General features: G+C 48.7%; 1 protein-coding gene across 1 annotated transcript in view; it reads left to right on the top strand.

Moving 5' to 3' along the window:
- Positions 1-822: 822 nt before the first annotated feature.
- The window catches only part of LOC118776986 (far upstream element-binding protein 3-like), a 28,767-nt gene continuing 12,680 nt past the window's right edge, over positions 823-16,909 (top strand). Inside the window, exons 1-8 of the mRNA XM_036527667.1 lie at positions 823-968; positions 8,900-9,011; positions 14,707-14,740; positions 15,045-15,094; positions 15,574-15,645; positions 15,944-16,001; positions 16,400-16,559; positions 16,657-16,755. Coding sequence (XP_036383560.1) covers positions 867-968; positions 8,900-9,011; positions 14,707-14,740; positions 15,045-15,094; positions 15,574-15,645; positions 15,944-16,001; positions 16,400-16,559; positions 16,657-16,755 — 687 coding nt within the window. The 5' untranslated portion in view covers positions 823-866. The remainder of the gene's footprint in view (positions 969-8,899; positions 9,012-14,706; positions 14,741-15,044; positions 15,095-15,573; positions 15,646-15,943; positions 16,002-16,399; positions 16,560-16,656; positions 16,756-16,909) is intronic.

The raw sequence follows: 16,909 nt of genomic DNA, 5'->3' as shown, positions 1-16,909 counted from the left end.
ATATTCTCATTCTCTCTTTGTGTGGTATGTATATTTCATAGACTTGACACTAGATTTGTAGGAACATAGAGGGGAGAAACTGTTTTGCATAAACATGCCTGAACTGGTTGAATTGCTTGGTAGCAATTTCAACATTAACTTGCTACTCTCCTTACATCAAACAACTGCCAAATGTGAAGGAATAGATGTTTCCACATGTGCAAAGTTCTGTAATTTGAACGTCCACCATTTCAACCATTTTCCTGTCTTTTTTCTCTTCACCATTAAACAAGATCTCAGATCTTCTGCAGTCGGGACTGCACTCAGTCTGCAGTTTGCATTGTAATTTTTCCATGAGTGACACATTTAAGCGCGATCCACCCCCAAGAAGAAACTGCTGCTGTGTCGCCAAATAAAAGCAGAAATTTGGCTTGAAAAATGTAAGCTACGTAATACTTTTTTAAAATAACTGTAAATGTGAACAGCATGACTCTCAACTCCTATCAGCCTGTTTGAGACTATTAGCAAGCCAGCGAGCCGTGCCTTTGTCCACACACAGGCACACTCAGTGTGAAGCTGTTACACGACAATACGAAACTAATTTCCCCGAGTTCGCCTTCGCGCTCATTTTTAATTTATTTCCCATCTTTCCATCTGCACGTTAGCGCGTTGTCAGCACGTAACCCTGTAAGGTGTGGCCCCTGCGGGGCGATCATCACGCCGGGCCGGCACCAGGACAGCCCGATTCCGCCTGACACACGGACGAGCGGCGGCTCTCGCGGTGTTTCCATGGTGACGTCGCAGGACTGCGCACACGCGCGAGCAGTTTCCGTTTCCTGGGACTGCGCGTGCGGCAGGTTTTGCGGGGTTACCGCGAGCTGCTGGGGATGATGATGATGATGGCGGAGCTGGTGCAGGGACAGGCCTCGGTGGCTCAGCCCGGAATGAAAGCAGACGGCTTCGCCGACGCTTTTCATCGGGCCCGACAGGTAATACGACGAGGTCGATTCTTACAGAATACGGATGGGAGTCGGATTGGTCCTTTGGAATGAGAGAGGGGTGCACTTCTAAAAACACATCCCCCACTCCTGGAAAACACATTGGTAGAGTGCACAAGTTCCCAGTGCGGAGGGCATGGCTGTGCGTGCAGATTTAGTTAGCCACCTGGCTAGCTAGCAGCCACACGAGGCCAGGAGACGGCTTAGCATGTGTGTTAATATTCAGGTTAGCCAGCTGACAGAATAGCTAACGTGACAACTTCCAATGTTTCGAACTGGGTCGGCTTGAAAAACAGGACTAGCGAGCTAACAAAACGCAACCTGTTGTCAGCTGCTAAGTCCCCGAAGTTGAGATTTCCATGGACGGCTCTGGCCTGTGTCTGTAAAGCGGAGATTCCCCAAGTGCAGTTAGATGCATTTTGTAGTGTTAGCCAGATAGCTAGCTGCTATTGGCATTGAACCCCGGGGTTTGGGGTGAAAGGACATTTTCCTCCTCTGGCCTGATTATTACATTGTAAACCAGGAATCCCAGCGTATGAGAGCTAGCTGGCACGGATAAGATAGCCCAAACCCATGAGTAAACATAACATAACCTCCAGAAAAGTTTTAAAGCAACGTGCTGGCAAAACTGTGCACACGGGTTGCTTGCTGGCGTCAACAGAGTTAGTTACCAGACCTTTGTGGAGCTGTCTGTAAAAAAAAGCCGTCAAAATCCAGAAGCGAGTTACCAGCAAGCTCGCTCCCCAGTTAGCAAGAATAGCTGGCTGGTGCGACAGCCAGTCTTCCCTAAACCTGAGTCTCATACACCCCCTTTGCGCCCGCAGGGTCCAGCTGAAGAAGTAGGATCTGCTGTTGTCTTTCAGTCAGACCTTGGTCACATGTGTAGCTGGCCGCAACACAGAGCGCATAACTCTGTCCTGTGTCAACTGCCTCCCCGGAATCACTGCAGTGTTAAAAAAACGTCCTTTGTCATTTAGATCATCTGATGTTTTTCACCAAATTAGTGAGGCCCTTTATGCATTGGCCATTTTCACTCAGCGCTACAACAAATATCAGCTACTTGCCAGTTTCCCTCAAAACTCAAACCCACAAAACTGCTGTCTTCCTGTTGTCAGCCGTGTTATTGTGCGCTGTTTGGGATGGAATCAGATGCATCAATAACTAGTTGACAGGTGGAATTTCCCTGTCAGGTTGAATGAAGCTGCCCTGCCGCTTAGCGCGTCCCTCTGCCTGGGGGCGCTTTTGCCTGCGCACATAGAGCGATGTAAGCTATGTGGCCTCTTCAAACATCTGACATTCACAGGTGATGATACTGTATAACTGGCTTATTCAGGCAGTTAGAGAAAAACGGGCCAGTACCAGTACGCACAAGAGCGGGCCTCCTGGGACCCGGTTCGATGACGTCATAACAGAACCCCGCCCATTTGAATACGTCACCACCTCATTCTGTAAAAATGCGTTTCCCTCCCTCCCTGCAGTGACAAACATCACCCGCCCGAGACCTGACCCATTTCAGCGGGTTCCGGCGGGTGCCTGGGTTCGCTGACACCTGTCTCAGTACAGTTTTTAATATGGTTTTCTTAGAGGACACAAACTGGGAACTACACCATATAAACCTTACAATATAGTACTGTGTCCTCAAACAGACCTCGCTCTCAGCTGAGAACTGTCTCATTGTGGAACTGTACACATCCTGTCCCCGTACTGTCGCTATACTTGCTGTATGCACTTTTGTAAGTCGCTTTGGATAAAAGCGTCTGCTAAATAAATAAATGTAAATGTAAATATTTCATTTTTTACTCATTTATTTCCTTTAGGGAATATTTGTTTAACAACCTTGTGTAGTTAAAGTTACATATTTCATACTCTTTCATACAGTAACTGAGGCAGAATGTGTGGCCCATACAAACACTGGCATTAAAATAATTCATCTCTCCTTGTGAAACTGTATTTGAGGAGGTGTAATGACAATGTTCTGGTTTCTAAAGCTGTCGCTGGCAATTGTCTCCAGACTGGCCTTCGTACTGCATGTGAAAGGTGTGGGCTGATTAGTGTCCATACTGCATGTGTGGGGGAAAACAGCTTAGCCGCTTTTCATTTTGGGACCTTTCGAAATGGAAATGGATAAATTAAAACACTGGATATTGCAAGAGAGCAGATTTTGACATCTTGTTCATTTTTAATATCAATTTCAATGTGTTTGAAGGCTAGTGAGGCTGTTTTTTCCCACCTCTGACAGCACACTGTACTGATCATCACCACAAACACTGTTATATAAATGTATTTATATATCGTAGAATTTTATGTAATATACAAAAGGTTCACCCCACCCCTCGTCTGGGGTCCTCAAAGTCACAAATATTTTTCCTCCTTTGATGAGGAATATTCCTGTTTTTCACACGTTTCACAGTATTTCAGTTTGTAGTTACTCTTCCATTTGGGAGCGTTTCAGGGTTCCCGAGCTGTGATTGGCTGACGGGGTCCTGCACTCCCTGGCATAGCATTTCACATTAAAAACACCAGGAACAGAATGGCATCCAGACATGGCTCCTGTTCCCTGACCATCATGAAGGCTGTTTTATACTGGCATTTTAGCCCCTGAAAACCCTCTGCACAGATACACGTAGTCTGAGGCAAGTGTGTGTCCATCATATCGTAGTTGTGCACGATCTTATTTTAACCCTTTATGGTGAGATGTAAAGTAACGTGTAATGCTATATTTTTATTACAAAGACTCCCAGTTTCAACGTTCAGCAACGTTTAATCTGGAGTTTGTCTGCAAATGGACGAGACTATAGAATAGGTGTTTCTGTTCACAAAATTAGAAACAGGAGTTTTGAGTTAAGCAGCAAGCCAGAGCGGATGGTTAAAGTGTCCTGGTTTCTCTGGGGCTAGACTGTGTAGAGTTCCTGTTGTTCTCCACCATGAGGTTTATGTTATTACTGAAGATGATTTCAAGTGAGTTTCCACATGAGCAGTGCTGTGATAGTGGTAGTATCTCTGTGTTCACAGTGTTATCTGTGGCCTGTCTCTGTGCTTCTGTTTGGCAACATGTTATGGGGGGGCGGCAGGAAAAGATTTGTACCCTTTCCCGCGGTGGTTCTCGGGCTGTTTGGATTGGGTGCGGGTGGTGCCGGTGAGGGTCAGCACGGTGTTGTGGTGTGCAGATTCGGCCCCTGGGAGGGTCAGCACGGTGTTGTGGTGTGCAGATTGGGCCCGTGGGAGGGTCAGCACGGTGTTGTGGTGTGCAGATTGGGCCCGTGGGAGGGTCAGCACGGTGTTGTGGTGTGCAGATTCGGCCCCTGGGGGTCCGATAGTTGACACGATGGCCCTGCAGTGTTTTCTGCTGTGAAATCGCACCGCTTTGAAAATGACTTTTGATCTTTACTGCCTGTCATTTCTGATGTTGGGCTCTACCTTGGTCGCAGAAAGCTTCCAGAAGGATCTGTAACACTATTACACGATAGAGCTGAACAGGAGTGGTTTGGGGGTCGGGGGTGTAGTAGGGGTGTAGCTCAGCAGTGGACTGGATCAGGTTGAAGCTTTAGGAAGTCATACCTGTAGGGTTGTGACTCCGCCCTCTGTATTGAGCTGTGTGATCGCCATGCCTGTGTCTATCCTGTCCAGACTGTAGCAGCAGTGCGTGGAGCGGGTCAGGCTGAACACAGCCACTTGGGTAAACGGCTCTCTGTGTGTCTACCTGACCCTTACAATTACAGCTGATAAGGTTTATGTTCTAGTTTTACACGTTCTGTCTAACAAATACTTGCATATAATTATTAACACAGTAAACCACCTGCTTTAAGCCCAGAATTGGGCCGCCATCCTGCAGTGCGTGAACGGAGCCGGTCTCACTGCTGTTAGTGACAGTTGAAAGCTAGCGAACAGCTACCTTCTCCTCAGAGAGCTCTCCTCACTCTGTCACCACGAATTGTGTACGAAAACGAATTGATTGCAAGCGTATCAATATGTTGTGTCTGCAAAGGTGAATGTCTGATTGTTGAGAAATTGATTTTAAAGCGATGCGACTATGATGACACTCTTCCTCCACGAGCAGACTGATATAAGTCTTCCTTTCAGTTTCTAGCTCTGCTGCCAAGCCTGTCTCTCTCTCTGTCTCCAGCATGCACATTCACAGTCAGCTTTCTACATCATTCTCAGCATCTTTACACAAGAACTATCCTTGGGAAAATCTTTTTTTTTTAATTTTCCATTCCAACTCTGGCCTTTATCTCTGGCCGCCTTAGCCTATATATACCTATATGATCGCTTTAGCCTGTGTAGTTTTTATTCATGCACGTCTGTTAATTACGTGTAGCTGCTCTCTGAAACGCCTGTGCCGCGCAGATGGGGTGCAGGGATGTTGTGCGTGGGGGGATCAGCCCGTGTGGATGTGACGCGGTGTTTGATTGGATGAAGGTTGCTACTCTTCCTCTGACTCCGTGTGATACAGATGAGATTAGACAGCAACAGGAGTCAGATCCTCTTTAGACAGTCCGGTCACATGGCCGCACACGCCATGTTCAGTCTGTAAACACACTCTTCTCATGGTGGGGCGGCTGTTTTTATGATTGGGGTGACGCTGGTGCTGAGGTGGTGTGCATTGGGTTTCAGATGCATTTTTAATGTATCTGAACAGTCTCAGGTGCAAAAGCTCACAGACAGCAGTCTTTTCATCTTACATGAAGATTTTATTTTGGAAGTGAAATGATGGCGTCTGTATGTAGACCCCCTATTCAGACCGTTTCCCTGCAGCGTAGCTCTCCTCTCAGTGAAGCATAACTGTGCTGTCACTGGTCTACCAGGCCAGCGCACACCCAGCCAATTGAAAATGCCTGTTAATGAATTAAATTGTTAATGAATCACTGAATGCTCAGGCCCTGTGAGCTCAGTTTCAGAAAGGCACCATCAGGGCACAAACCATTTCACAAGGTAAAAGAAAACATTAAATCTCAGCCCTTGACTTCCAGTGATGCCATGTTTGAGGCAACAGCCTAAAAGTTTAGCTCCATCCGTCTAACTAATAATTTCCTAACAAAACTACTAAAAACTCAGCAAAACCACACAAATTTAACATGGCATCGTCTTGCAGAAGTAAAGGCACAAGTACACAGGAGGACTGAAGATAAGAACGAAAATTCGAAGCAACAGATTCAAACTCTGTTAAGTGGTGCAGCTAATGCCTGCACACCTGATTCAGAATCCAAAATCTTAGCTGAGCTGGATAAACCAGAGAACATCTAGAAGGACATGACCAGACCAAGCTATCGCTGACAGAGCTGGAATCATCAATGCAGGAATTGGAAGGCGAAATGACAAGGCTCGAGAAAAGAACGACGGAGGCGGAGGGCCGTATCAGTGCCGCGGAGGACGACGGGAGGAGGTACGAGAGAGCAGTCCGGTACTTGCTGCACTGGGAGATGTCCCTGACAGCCAGGTGTGAAGACCTGCAGAACAGGTCAAGACGCAACAACCTGAGAATCTAGCGAGTACCTGAAGGGAGTGAAGGAAAGGATGTGATGGTGTTTGTGAAGGAGCTGATTCAATCAGTCCTTCAACCGATACCTGAAGTGAACCTACAAATAGAGAGAGCCCACCGATCTCTAACAATCAAACCAAGGAATCCCACTGCCACTCCGAGGTCCCTAACTGTTAAGTTTGTGGACTATTCAGTGAAAGACAAGATCCTCTCTCCCCAGAGTTACAAAAGAAGAGAGCACAGGTGCGGGACGTAATTAAACAATTAAAGATGCAGATGGAGAGGGAGCTGTCCTGCTGCAGGTGGTGCAGCGCGGGAGGGAAACAAGGGAGAGACCCAGTGGCGCTGTCGGGCACAGATGCCAAGGCTTTCTTCAACGGAGCCGAGACACCTCAGCGCACGCCCAGTTTTATTTTGTGGAGTTCAAAACATTCAACGTTAGGACAACAAATACAAGTTTCACTACAAAAGACGGAACTTAATTATGAGCTGCACACCGAGTGTGATTCCCACGGAGGAACAGTCACTCTGCCCAATTTACATCAGGAACTGGTTTGTATTTAGGTCATTGAACAACAAAAATTAATACTGAAAAACCATTTGGGTATGTGGAAGTTGACTTTACTTTTCTTGTTTTACTTTACTATTGTCATCCTGTGGTACTTCTGCCATACTTGGAAAAAACTGATATGAGAGTATACTAACAAATTTAAAACAATAAATCATTTAAGTTGTTAGAAAAACAAATATCAAAATTTATCTGGCAAAACAGGCGACTAAGAATCCAGTTGAAAATATTGATGTCAACAAAAGAGAAAGGAGGTCTGGGTGTACCCAACTTAAAACTTTACTACTGGGCAGCCCAGCTTCAAGCAGTGGTGGACTGGGTTGTCAATGATTTGGAGACTGGATGGGTTTCTGTTGAACAAAGTTGTTTCCTACCAGGAATATCACTATCTCCTCTTCCGTTTCTTAGTCAACAGTCTAGGAAAAAAATTAAAATGAAGAATGTATGGATCAAACACACATTGAAGGTCTGGACTTCAGTCCAAAAGCAAGTAAAGGCAGCTACAGCTCTGTCACGGGCCGTGCCCATAGTAGGAAATGTAGAATTTCTCCCATCCATGTGTGACAATGCTTATAAAAGATGGGCCGAGAATGGGCTGAATGGGAATATATTTAAATCTTTTTCACAACTCCCAAGACAAGTTTGCCTTTCCCTTGAGTGACCTATATAGATATCTACAAATTAGACACTAGATCACAAAAAATACAGACTGGGATAATATTAAAAAAGAACCAACCAATATAGAAACCCATTTTATACAACTGTGTGAATACCCTGCATCAACAAAAAAAAACAAAGATCCCATATTTACAAAAAGATAATGCTAGACACATCAGAAAACACTCTACATATCAAAGGTCAATGGGAACCGGAGCTGAATACAATAGTGGACGGTGATGCCTGGGAAAGTATGTGTGTCTTCTACCTCTGTGTTATTTCATCTATAAGTGCAGGCATGTCAAGTGAAGCCCAATCTCAAGGTGATTTTGTTGTGTGATGTTAATTGCCTGTTAATGTGTGTTAATGGCAATAAAGTTCCAAAAAAACCTTAACCTCAGCCTTAAAACCTCAGCCTTAAAACCTCAGCCCTAAAATCTCATGGCCTTAGTGGAGTGTGTGTGAGTGTGTTGCGTTAGTGGAGTGTGTGTGTGTGTGTGTGTGTGTGTGTGTGTGTGTGTGTGTGTGTGAGTGAGTGAGTCACACACACAGTCACACATGCACGCACGCACGCACGCACACACACACACGCACACACACACAGTGATCAGTTTCTCTCTGCCACTTGCCTTGTAGCGGTAAAGTAGATGATGACGCTGTAAGGTGACAGCAGCCTCCTGCTGGGAGTTGTATGCACTGTATTTTTAATATTTCAAAATGTCATCTATGTGGAGTTCAGACGGAAATCTCAATTTTCTGTAATTTTCCAAAACTATATAGCACTTAAAGGAGAAAAGGTAAAAGAGGAGGTAGACTGCTTCTCCTCAGTAAGTACTACATTTGAATGCCAGCCGTCTGTGAATAACTTGACAAATAGAAATTAGGAGGGTGGAAAAAATGCCTTGTTTTTAATTGAGGGCTGTCTTTCAGAACTAACTGTGTGAGTGTGTGTGTGTGTGTGTGTGTGTGTGTGTGTGTGTGTGTGTGTGTGTGTGTAATATATTTTTTAACTTTTCTCAGTTTGTTGGAAGTCTGAGAAGTGGATGAAAGCCCTCTGGTTTGGGGGACAGGAGGCAGAGTGAAGCGGTGTTTTTACTGGAATGGTGTCAGATGTAACCGAGCAGCTGGACAGGTTTAAATGCAGTGAAATCTGTTGAAATGCAGCCTGATGTGAGCTGGGACTGCAGGCCTGATTCCCTCCCTGTCTGCCTCTTTCAGATCGCAGCTAAAATGGGAGGTGACCAGATGGCCCACCTGGCCAGCGCCGCACCTGTGGTAGACCCCTCCCTGTACGGCTACGGAGAGCCAAAGCGGGCCGTGGAGGATGGTGGTACGTGGATGCGTGTCGGGGGGTCCAGGGGTCTGTGGGGGGGGGGGGGGGGGGGGGGGGGGGGGGGGGGGGGAGGCCGGGCTGAAGAGGGTGGTACGGAGGGGCGCTTGCAGTTAGCTTTGGGGCATAGCTGTTTGGATTGTGATTGTTTTAGGAGAGGTGATGGAATACATTTCAGCTGTGATTTCAGGCTTTATTTTGCATTTAGACCAGATGCATTATGGGGTGAAAAGGAGTGGTCATGCTGTAGGCGCCTGTAGGAAAGTCAGCACTTTAGCTAACACGTCCTTTCAAAATAAGCCCCTTGGACGCTTTCTCCAAACACAACGGGCCAGGAGTCTCAGAGCAAAGGCTAAAGCGATCTGTCTGTCCGTCTGTCCCCAGTGGGTCACCCCCTCAGCAGGCTGGGGTCACACTGTCACACACAGGCTGTCCTCTGCAGACCCACACATGCAGAGAGCCACTCACCCTAGAGAAGGAGTGTGTGTATGTGAGTGTGTGTGTGTGTGTGTGTGTGTGTGTGTGTGTGTGTGTGTGTGTGTGTGTGTGTGTGTGTGTGTGTCAGCAAGCTTGTGTATGTGAGAGTGTGTGGGTGTGTGTGTGTGCGCGTGTGTGCGTGTGAGTGTGTGAGTGTATGTGGTGTGTTTGCATGTGTGTGTTTTGCTTTGTTGCAGTGTGCTGTGTGCTCTCAGTGTGCTGTGCTCTCAGTGTGCTGTGCTCTCAGTGTGCTGTGTGCTCTCAGTGTGCTGTGCTGTGCGCTGTGTGCTGTGTGCTCTCAGTGTGCTGTGTGCTCTCAGTGTGCTGTGCTCTCAGTGTGCTGTGCTCTCAGTGTGCTGTGTGCTCTCAGTGTGCTGTGCTCTCAGTGTGCTGTGCTCTCAGTGTGCTGTGTGCTCTCAGTGTGCTGTGTGCTCTCAGTGTGCTGTGCTCTCAGTGTGCTGTGCTCTCAGTGTGCTGTGCTCTCAGTGTGCTGTGCTGTGCGCTGTGTGCTGTGCGCTGTGTGCTGTGTGCTCTCAGTGTGCTGTGCTCTCAGTGTGCTGTGCTCTCAGTGTGCTGTGCTCTCTGTGCTGTGTGCTCTCAGTGTGCTGTGCTCTCAGTGTGCTGTGCTCTCAGTGTGCTGTGTGCTCTCAGTGTGCTGTGCTCTCAGTGTGCTGTGCTGTGCGCTGTGTGCTGTGTGCTCTCAGTGTGCTGTGTGCTCTCAGTGTGCTGTGTGCTCTCAGTTTGCTGTGCTCTCAGTGTGCTGTGTGCTCTCAGTGTGCTGTGCTGTGCGCTGTGTGCTGTGTGCTCTCAGTGTGCTGTGTGCTCTCAGTGTGCTGTGTGCTCTCAGTGTGCTGTGCTCTCAGTGTGCTGTGCTCTCAGTGTGCTGTGTGCTCTCAGTGTGCTGTGCTCTCAGTGTGCTGTGCTCTCAGTGTGCTGTGTGCTCTCAGTGTGCTGTGCTCTCAGTGTGCTGTGCTCTCAGTGTGCTGTGTGCTCTCAGTGTGCTGTGCTCTCAGTGTGCTGTGTGCTCTCAGTGTGCTGTGCTCTCAGTGTGCTGTGCTGTGCGCTGTGTGCTGTGTGCTCTCAGTGTGCTGTGCTCTCAGTGTGCTGTGCTCTCAGTGTGCTGTGTGCTCTCAGTGTGCTGTGCTGTGCGCTGTGTGCTGTGTGCTCTCAGTGTGCTGTGTGCTCTCAGTGTGCTGTGTGCTCTCAGTGTGCTGTGCTCTCAGTGTGCTGTGCTCTCAGTGTGCTGTGCTGTGCGCTGTGTGCTGTGTGCTCTCAGTGTGCTGTGCTCTCAGTGTGCTGTGCTCTCAGTGTGCTGTGCTCTCAGTGTGCTGTGTGCTCTCAGTGTGCTGTGCTCTCAGTGTGCTGTGTGCTCTCAGTGTGCTGTGTGCTCTCAGTGTGCTGTGTGCTCTCAGTGTGCTGTGCTCTCAGTGTGCTGTGCTCTCAGTGTGCTGTGTGCTCTCAGTGTGCTGTGCTGTGCGCTGTGTGCTGTGTGCTCTCAGTGTGCTGTGTGCTCTCAGTGTGCTGTGCTCTCAGTGTGCTGTGCTCTCAGTGTGCTGTGTGCTCTCAGTGTGCTGTGCTCTCAGTGTGCTGTGTGCTCTCAGTGTGCTGTGTGCTCTCAGTGTGCTGTGCTCTCAGTGTGCTGTGTGCTCTCAGTGTGCTGTGTGCTCTCAGTGTGCTGTGTGCTCTCAGTGTGCTGTGCTGTGCGCTGTGTGCTGTGTGCTCTCAGTGTGCTGTGCTCTCAGTGTGCTGTGTGCTCTCAGTGTGCTGTGCTCTCAGTGTGTCTCTCTGCTCTCTGTCCAATGGGAGGCCTGGCGGAGGCAGCGGAGATCTTTACCATGACATCCTCAGTGCGCACAGGTCAAAGGTCACGGCTGCCAAATTCCTTATAAGTAAAATATGTAATGAGTATAAAATACCTGCCGCTCGTTATGTGCTTCTACTGCGGCACACAGGCGAGGAGGGAGAATGCATGTGGAAATGCAGCGTTTTCTCTCTGCAAAGCGGAATCCACGGCGTGAAGCATGTGGACTGCTTCGGTGTGACTGGAACTCGCTGCGTGTAGCACTGACATCCTGCAGCTGTTGGCACTCCCACTAAATCAAGATGAGAGTAAAAACCCACTCACTGTGGAGCCACTAGTTGTTCTTGACGTTGATCAGTCAAGGTCTGTGGAGAGGGACTGAAATTCAGAATTTCTAATACCCTTATGATGATTTAAGGCCCGGCTGAATATTAAATATGAAAGGCCTTGTTATTTTGGCTTGTCTGGCTGCTGTACATCAGCTTTCTGCCAAGGCTGCGCTGTTGGTTTATTCATGGAAGCGGCTTCACGATAGACACACGGAAACAGAAACGTGCGTTACACTCGTTACAACGTGCCTTTCACCTGCCTGCAGGAGTGCCCGGCTGATCATTTCCTGCCAGTCTGATGTGTTTTTCTTTAATGTGTTGAACATGTGTCTCTCTCTTTGGAATTTTTAATAAATACATTTCTTAAATAACCCTCCATTTCCTTTGCTTGAGAAGTGAAGTTTATTCCTCATAGTATTATTTTCATAAAGGAAAAACCGACAGCTTTTGTGATCATTTGTTTTGGATTCTCCCAGCATTTTGCATCTTCGCTACCCTTTCTCAGATGCTGAGCAAGCTTTTGAGAGATGATTCATATTTTCACCACTTTCTGGAATCAGTGTGTATCAGAGCTGTGTGTCGTGTTCTCACCACAGGGCCACAGTCAGGCCGAGCTCTCACAGCTCCTAATGAGAAACCCCTGTTCCCTCTCCCCCAGGAGAGACATCTCAGGTGCAGCTCTTTGAAATCGGTGTTAATGAATGCTCTGTTTTCAGTTTAATTAGGATTTGAGTTCAGAAGGTGAGTCAGGTCTGAATACCTGCATCGCACTCTGAATTCCAGGTCTGTTGTCTTCGTTTGTGTTGGTCCCACTGCTTTGGCAGGCCTGTAAAGGACTCCTCTGAGCTTACAGAATTACTGAAAGCCTGAATCAAGAGCACTTTAATACTCATAATTGCATTTATTTTAAGCATTAAAAAAAACCAGGCACAAATAAACGGCGCAGTCTTAAGTCTATATTTGAAAGTATGTTGTGTGAGACTGAGAATAGCAGCGTTGTTTTTGAGAAGGAAGTGATGATTGTGACCTGTGTGAGTCACTCATCTTTTCATTGTGTTAGACAATCCTGCACTTTCATTTGCCTTTCTAACTCATGTTTCAGCCAGTGCTCACTGTGAAAATGTCAGTATAACTTTTATAGGTCAGTGTAAACTTTATTCAGGCTAGTCCAGGTTGATTGACACTGGAAACATTGCCTCAGCGTTGCTCCAGTGTTGCTTCAGCGTTGAGCAGCATGGGGGTGTGGGAATCGCCCTGGTGGGCAGCGGGTACAGTAGGGACTTAACGTGTCGATGGAAAGGGGGCCTGGGGGCTCAGGATTTGGGCGCTTTGTGTAAATTTGTCTTTGAAGCTGCCAGCGGCAGAGCCCTCCCTAAAGTCCCACAGTGCTTTGGGAGCGGAGCTCGGCTCTTTAATTTCCCCCTACAGTCACCGGCTGCGGGCCGGCGCAGACACGGCCGCCCATTGGCTGCGTGTCTCTCTGTAAGGGACACGTTTAAGAAGTATTAATCTTTTTTATTCCTCCCCTGGATCTTTCCCACGTTCAGACAAGCAGCCTTTTCCAAATGTGAGAAATAAAATGACAAAAAAAGACCACGGAGCAGGAGGGAGAGGTGCCATCATGGGGCACAATGGCATTTGCCACTCAGCGCCGAATTAAACCCCCCCCCCCCCCCCCCTCCTGCTCCCCCACCCCACCCCTTACCTTCCATTACCATTGTGGGTTCAGTCGCCTCTCCCAGAGGAGCCCCGGTACCCCCCCTCACCCCCCCGCTGTGAGGGCTGGGGGGTCAGTCACTGGCAGGAGAAACGCCACCTTCTCCCAGCCTGTCCACTGTCGGGGGGTGGGGGGGGTCTGTCCACGGGCCAGGTGCGGGTTGGGTTTGCTTTGTGCGGGAGGATTTGGGCAGAGCGGTGAGGGGTGCGGGCGGAGAGATGGGCATGAGTGAGAGTTCCCATGACTCCGCGATGTGGGGGGGTTTTGTTTCCTTCTCCATCCAGCATATGGCAAAGACCGCGTGAGAAATGGCAAACCTTTAAACTGCAATCAAAGCCAAAAAAGCACATTAACCATTTCCATTCCTGCTCAGCATTGGCCTTCCAGTGACTGCATCGTGATGGTGTTTCACAGTGAATATAATATTCATAACGTTTACCTGTCAGGAAGTGAGAGGTGGAAGCGTTAGCGCTAGCCTGCTGTGGGACAGTCCCTCTGATGATGTCACTTACATTCAGAGCAGAGGGTGATCTTTGCATGTTTCTGGCATGAGTCAGTCTGTATTTACAGAGCTCCCGTCTCTACTGTCCTTGCTTTGCGTTGTAGAGGGGAATATACATTTTTAAAAACTGTTATCACAACAGGTGCCACACACTCCCTGTTAACCTACCAGGAAAAACACTGTCAAGAGCCATATGAAACAGTCACTTCCTGAAGGTGCGAAATTAAAATGTGTCCAGATCGACTCCACTAACTTCTCATTTTGAGATCCATGTTATCAGAGCAGTTTAGGGTTATTTAGGCTCAATTTAGTCTTTTGACCACTGAAATTCTGATTGTGACTGAGGCATTCTGGAACACTGAAATTCTGATTGTGACTGAGGCATTCTGGAACACCGGGCTGCTGAAATTCCGAGACTGGATTCTGTCTGCTTTACTCAGCAGCATGGCCACATGGTGTGCTGCTTTTCTCTGTCAGAATCTCCAGGTTCACTTGGACTTGTTTTCATCAGCTTATTTTATTTCTGGTGTGCAATCATGGAAAATAGCTGGGGTGTGGATGTTAGCGAGGCCGGTTAGCCCCGCTCTGTGCTGAGGCCTGCAGCCCCCGCTGCCCCGCCCAGATTCCGGCAGCTCTCTCCAGCTGGGTGTCCGTTATAGAGAGTATCGACAGAACCATCTCACTCGATTTTCAGCGTGCAGCTCTGGGTCATTACGCTTTCAGTTCAGCTGTATGGCTGTGCCACCACTGAATTTGTTTTTCATATTAAGGGTTTTTCTTTTTTCAAAGAAAGATGAAAAGTTAGATTATCCCTCTAATGCTGTTTCTCTCTCTCCCTCCCTGCCCCTCCCCCTGTGTCCCCCTGTCAGCAGGTAACCAGCTCGGAGCAATGGTACATCAAAGGTACGAGTGGCTTGCTCAATTTGCCCTGTGTATTGATAGGCTGTAAGTGTGTATTGATTGCGCAGTCTGCAGCGTTACACCCCCACGCGCCCGGCCTGCGTCTGGTGAGCCGGCCGCTAACGCACAGCGTAACGACTCTGCATCACCTGCTGTGCGGCCGCAGCTCGCTCTGTGTAAACTCCCAGAATGCATCATTCTGACCTCCTAAATCTGACAGACTGTTGATACAGTTTTTAATAACTGTCTAGTGTCCCGTTTTAAAGCAAAATGCAGGAAGTGATGTTGCTGCTCTTTGTCATTGCAGGGCTGTGATCACAGAAGAGTTCAGAGTTCCAGATAAAATGGTGGGATTCAGTAAGTATGTGGGGTTTGTGTCGGGTTTGAGGTCACATCTGGGCCTGAACGTCCGCAAAGCCTGCTGGGTTCAGAGGTCAATGGGAGCTCACAGCCAGATTTCAGTGGAGTATTTGAGTTGCTCTTGACCCCCGTGGAGGTGGTGCTGAGTGGGGCGGTGTTCCCCTCCCCGAACCTCACACCACCCCAGAGCCCTGGGAGGTTCATCAGCCAATGAGAAACACTTCCTCTCTGTAGCCTGTGTGACTGCTGCAGCGGACGTCTGGTCCCCCCACACTAGGCAGGTTGCTCTTACCTGGGTTTTGCAGGTCTGAGTGCATGTGTCTGACTTCTTGTCTGTGTGTTGATGTGTTTTTTAAGTAACACCTGCCCTGTGAAAAGATGTGAAAATGCCTTACAGTGTAATTTACAGTGTAGTTTTCAGCACAGGTTGTTGATGGTGTGCGTCGTCAGTCTGACTGATTGCGACTCATTCACAGTTATTGGCCGAGGAGGAGAGCAGATCACCAGAATTCAGCTTGAATCCGGCTGCAAAATCCAGATGGCAGCAGGTAGGATCGGCAGTTGTGCCGCAGAGACACGCACACACGCCTGTCTGCCTGAGAACTCCACACGTCCCCATCAGGATCCTGCCGTCTTTCCTTACATCTCTTTGCAGACATTCTTGTTTGTCTGGTCATGTTTCACTTCTTATCTGCCTGTACACCTGTTCTGTCTGTCTGTACACGCGATGGGCGTTAAGCTGCCCGCCCAGAGGAGCAGCAGCACTAGCCGGCGTGGGATTGGACCCCACGCCTCTCCGGTGGCAGGTACAGGAGCACTAACCCCTGTCCCTGTTTGTCCTGGCAGACAGCGGGGGCATGATGGAGCGGCCGTGCACCTTGACTGGCTCCCCAGAGAGTATCGGGTGAGTCCCAGTGGAGATTCAGAGATCAGCCCGTTCTTGTGGCAGATACTCCAGTCCACAGCGGTAAGGCAGCATGGCAGGGAAGGGGTTAATTGCTTATCTCAGAAACAGCAGGAGCACGAGGCCACGTCATGGAGCATGGAGTCAGGCCATTGGCTAGCACTGCCTTTTTACTGGGGTTGACATGTGAATGTGATTGGTCCTTTTTCCAAGCCAGACACTGTTCCTGTAATGGTATTTGGAGGCAGCGTAATGCATGTGATTAGCTGTGAGTCAGTTATCACCAAAGTGTTGAATAGATCCAATCCTGCCGGCTTCAGTGCCCCCCTCCCCAACACACATGGTAAAGCAGCTGCATGACGATGCCCCCCCCCCCCCCCCCCACTTCCTCTATCCAGACAGGCCAAGAGGATTCTGGGACAGATCGTGGAGCGCTGTCGGAATGGGCCAGGATTCCACAGTGAGATTGACGGGGGCAGCACCATGGAGATGCTGATCCCAGCCAGTAAGGTGGGGCTGGTCATCGGGAAGGGCGGAGACACCATCAAACAGCTGCAGGTGAGCTCACCTGTGCGGAGCTGTGGGAAGGTGGGGGAGTTGTCTGCAGGAAGCGTGTGACAGGGCTCTGACGGTTGCTCTGTGTTCTTCCTCTCAGGAGAGGACAGGGGTGAAGATGGTCATGATCCAGGACGGCCCCCTGCCCACAGGGGCAGACAAACCCCTGAGAATCACAGGGGACCCTTACAAAGTGCAGGTGAGCGCAGGGGAGGGGCCACACCTGGGAAGCATGTTGAAATGGCGATGTTCTTGAGTTTCCATGGTAATGTCAAGATTTATTGGATTTCCTTGAGGAAGACAGATTCTTCTGTTCTGAATGAAATTTGAAAATGCACAATATTAGGAGACAC

This window comes from Megalops cyprinoides, chromosome 4, assembly GCF_013368585.1.
Source record: "Megalops cyprinoides isolate fMegCyp1 chromosome 4, fMegCyp1.pri, whole genome shotgun sequence".
Lineage (NCBI taxonomy): Eukaryota > Metazoa > Chordata > Actinopteri > Elopiformes > Megalopidae > Megalops > Megalops cyprinoides.
The sequence above is the reverse complement of the archived record's forward strand: the minus strand, read 5'-3'. Positions and strand labels throughout refer to the sequence as shown.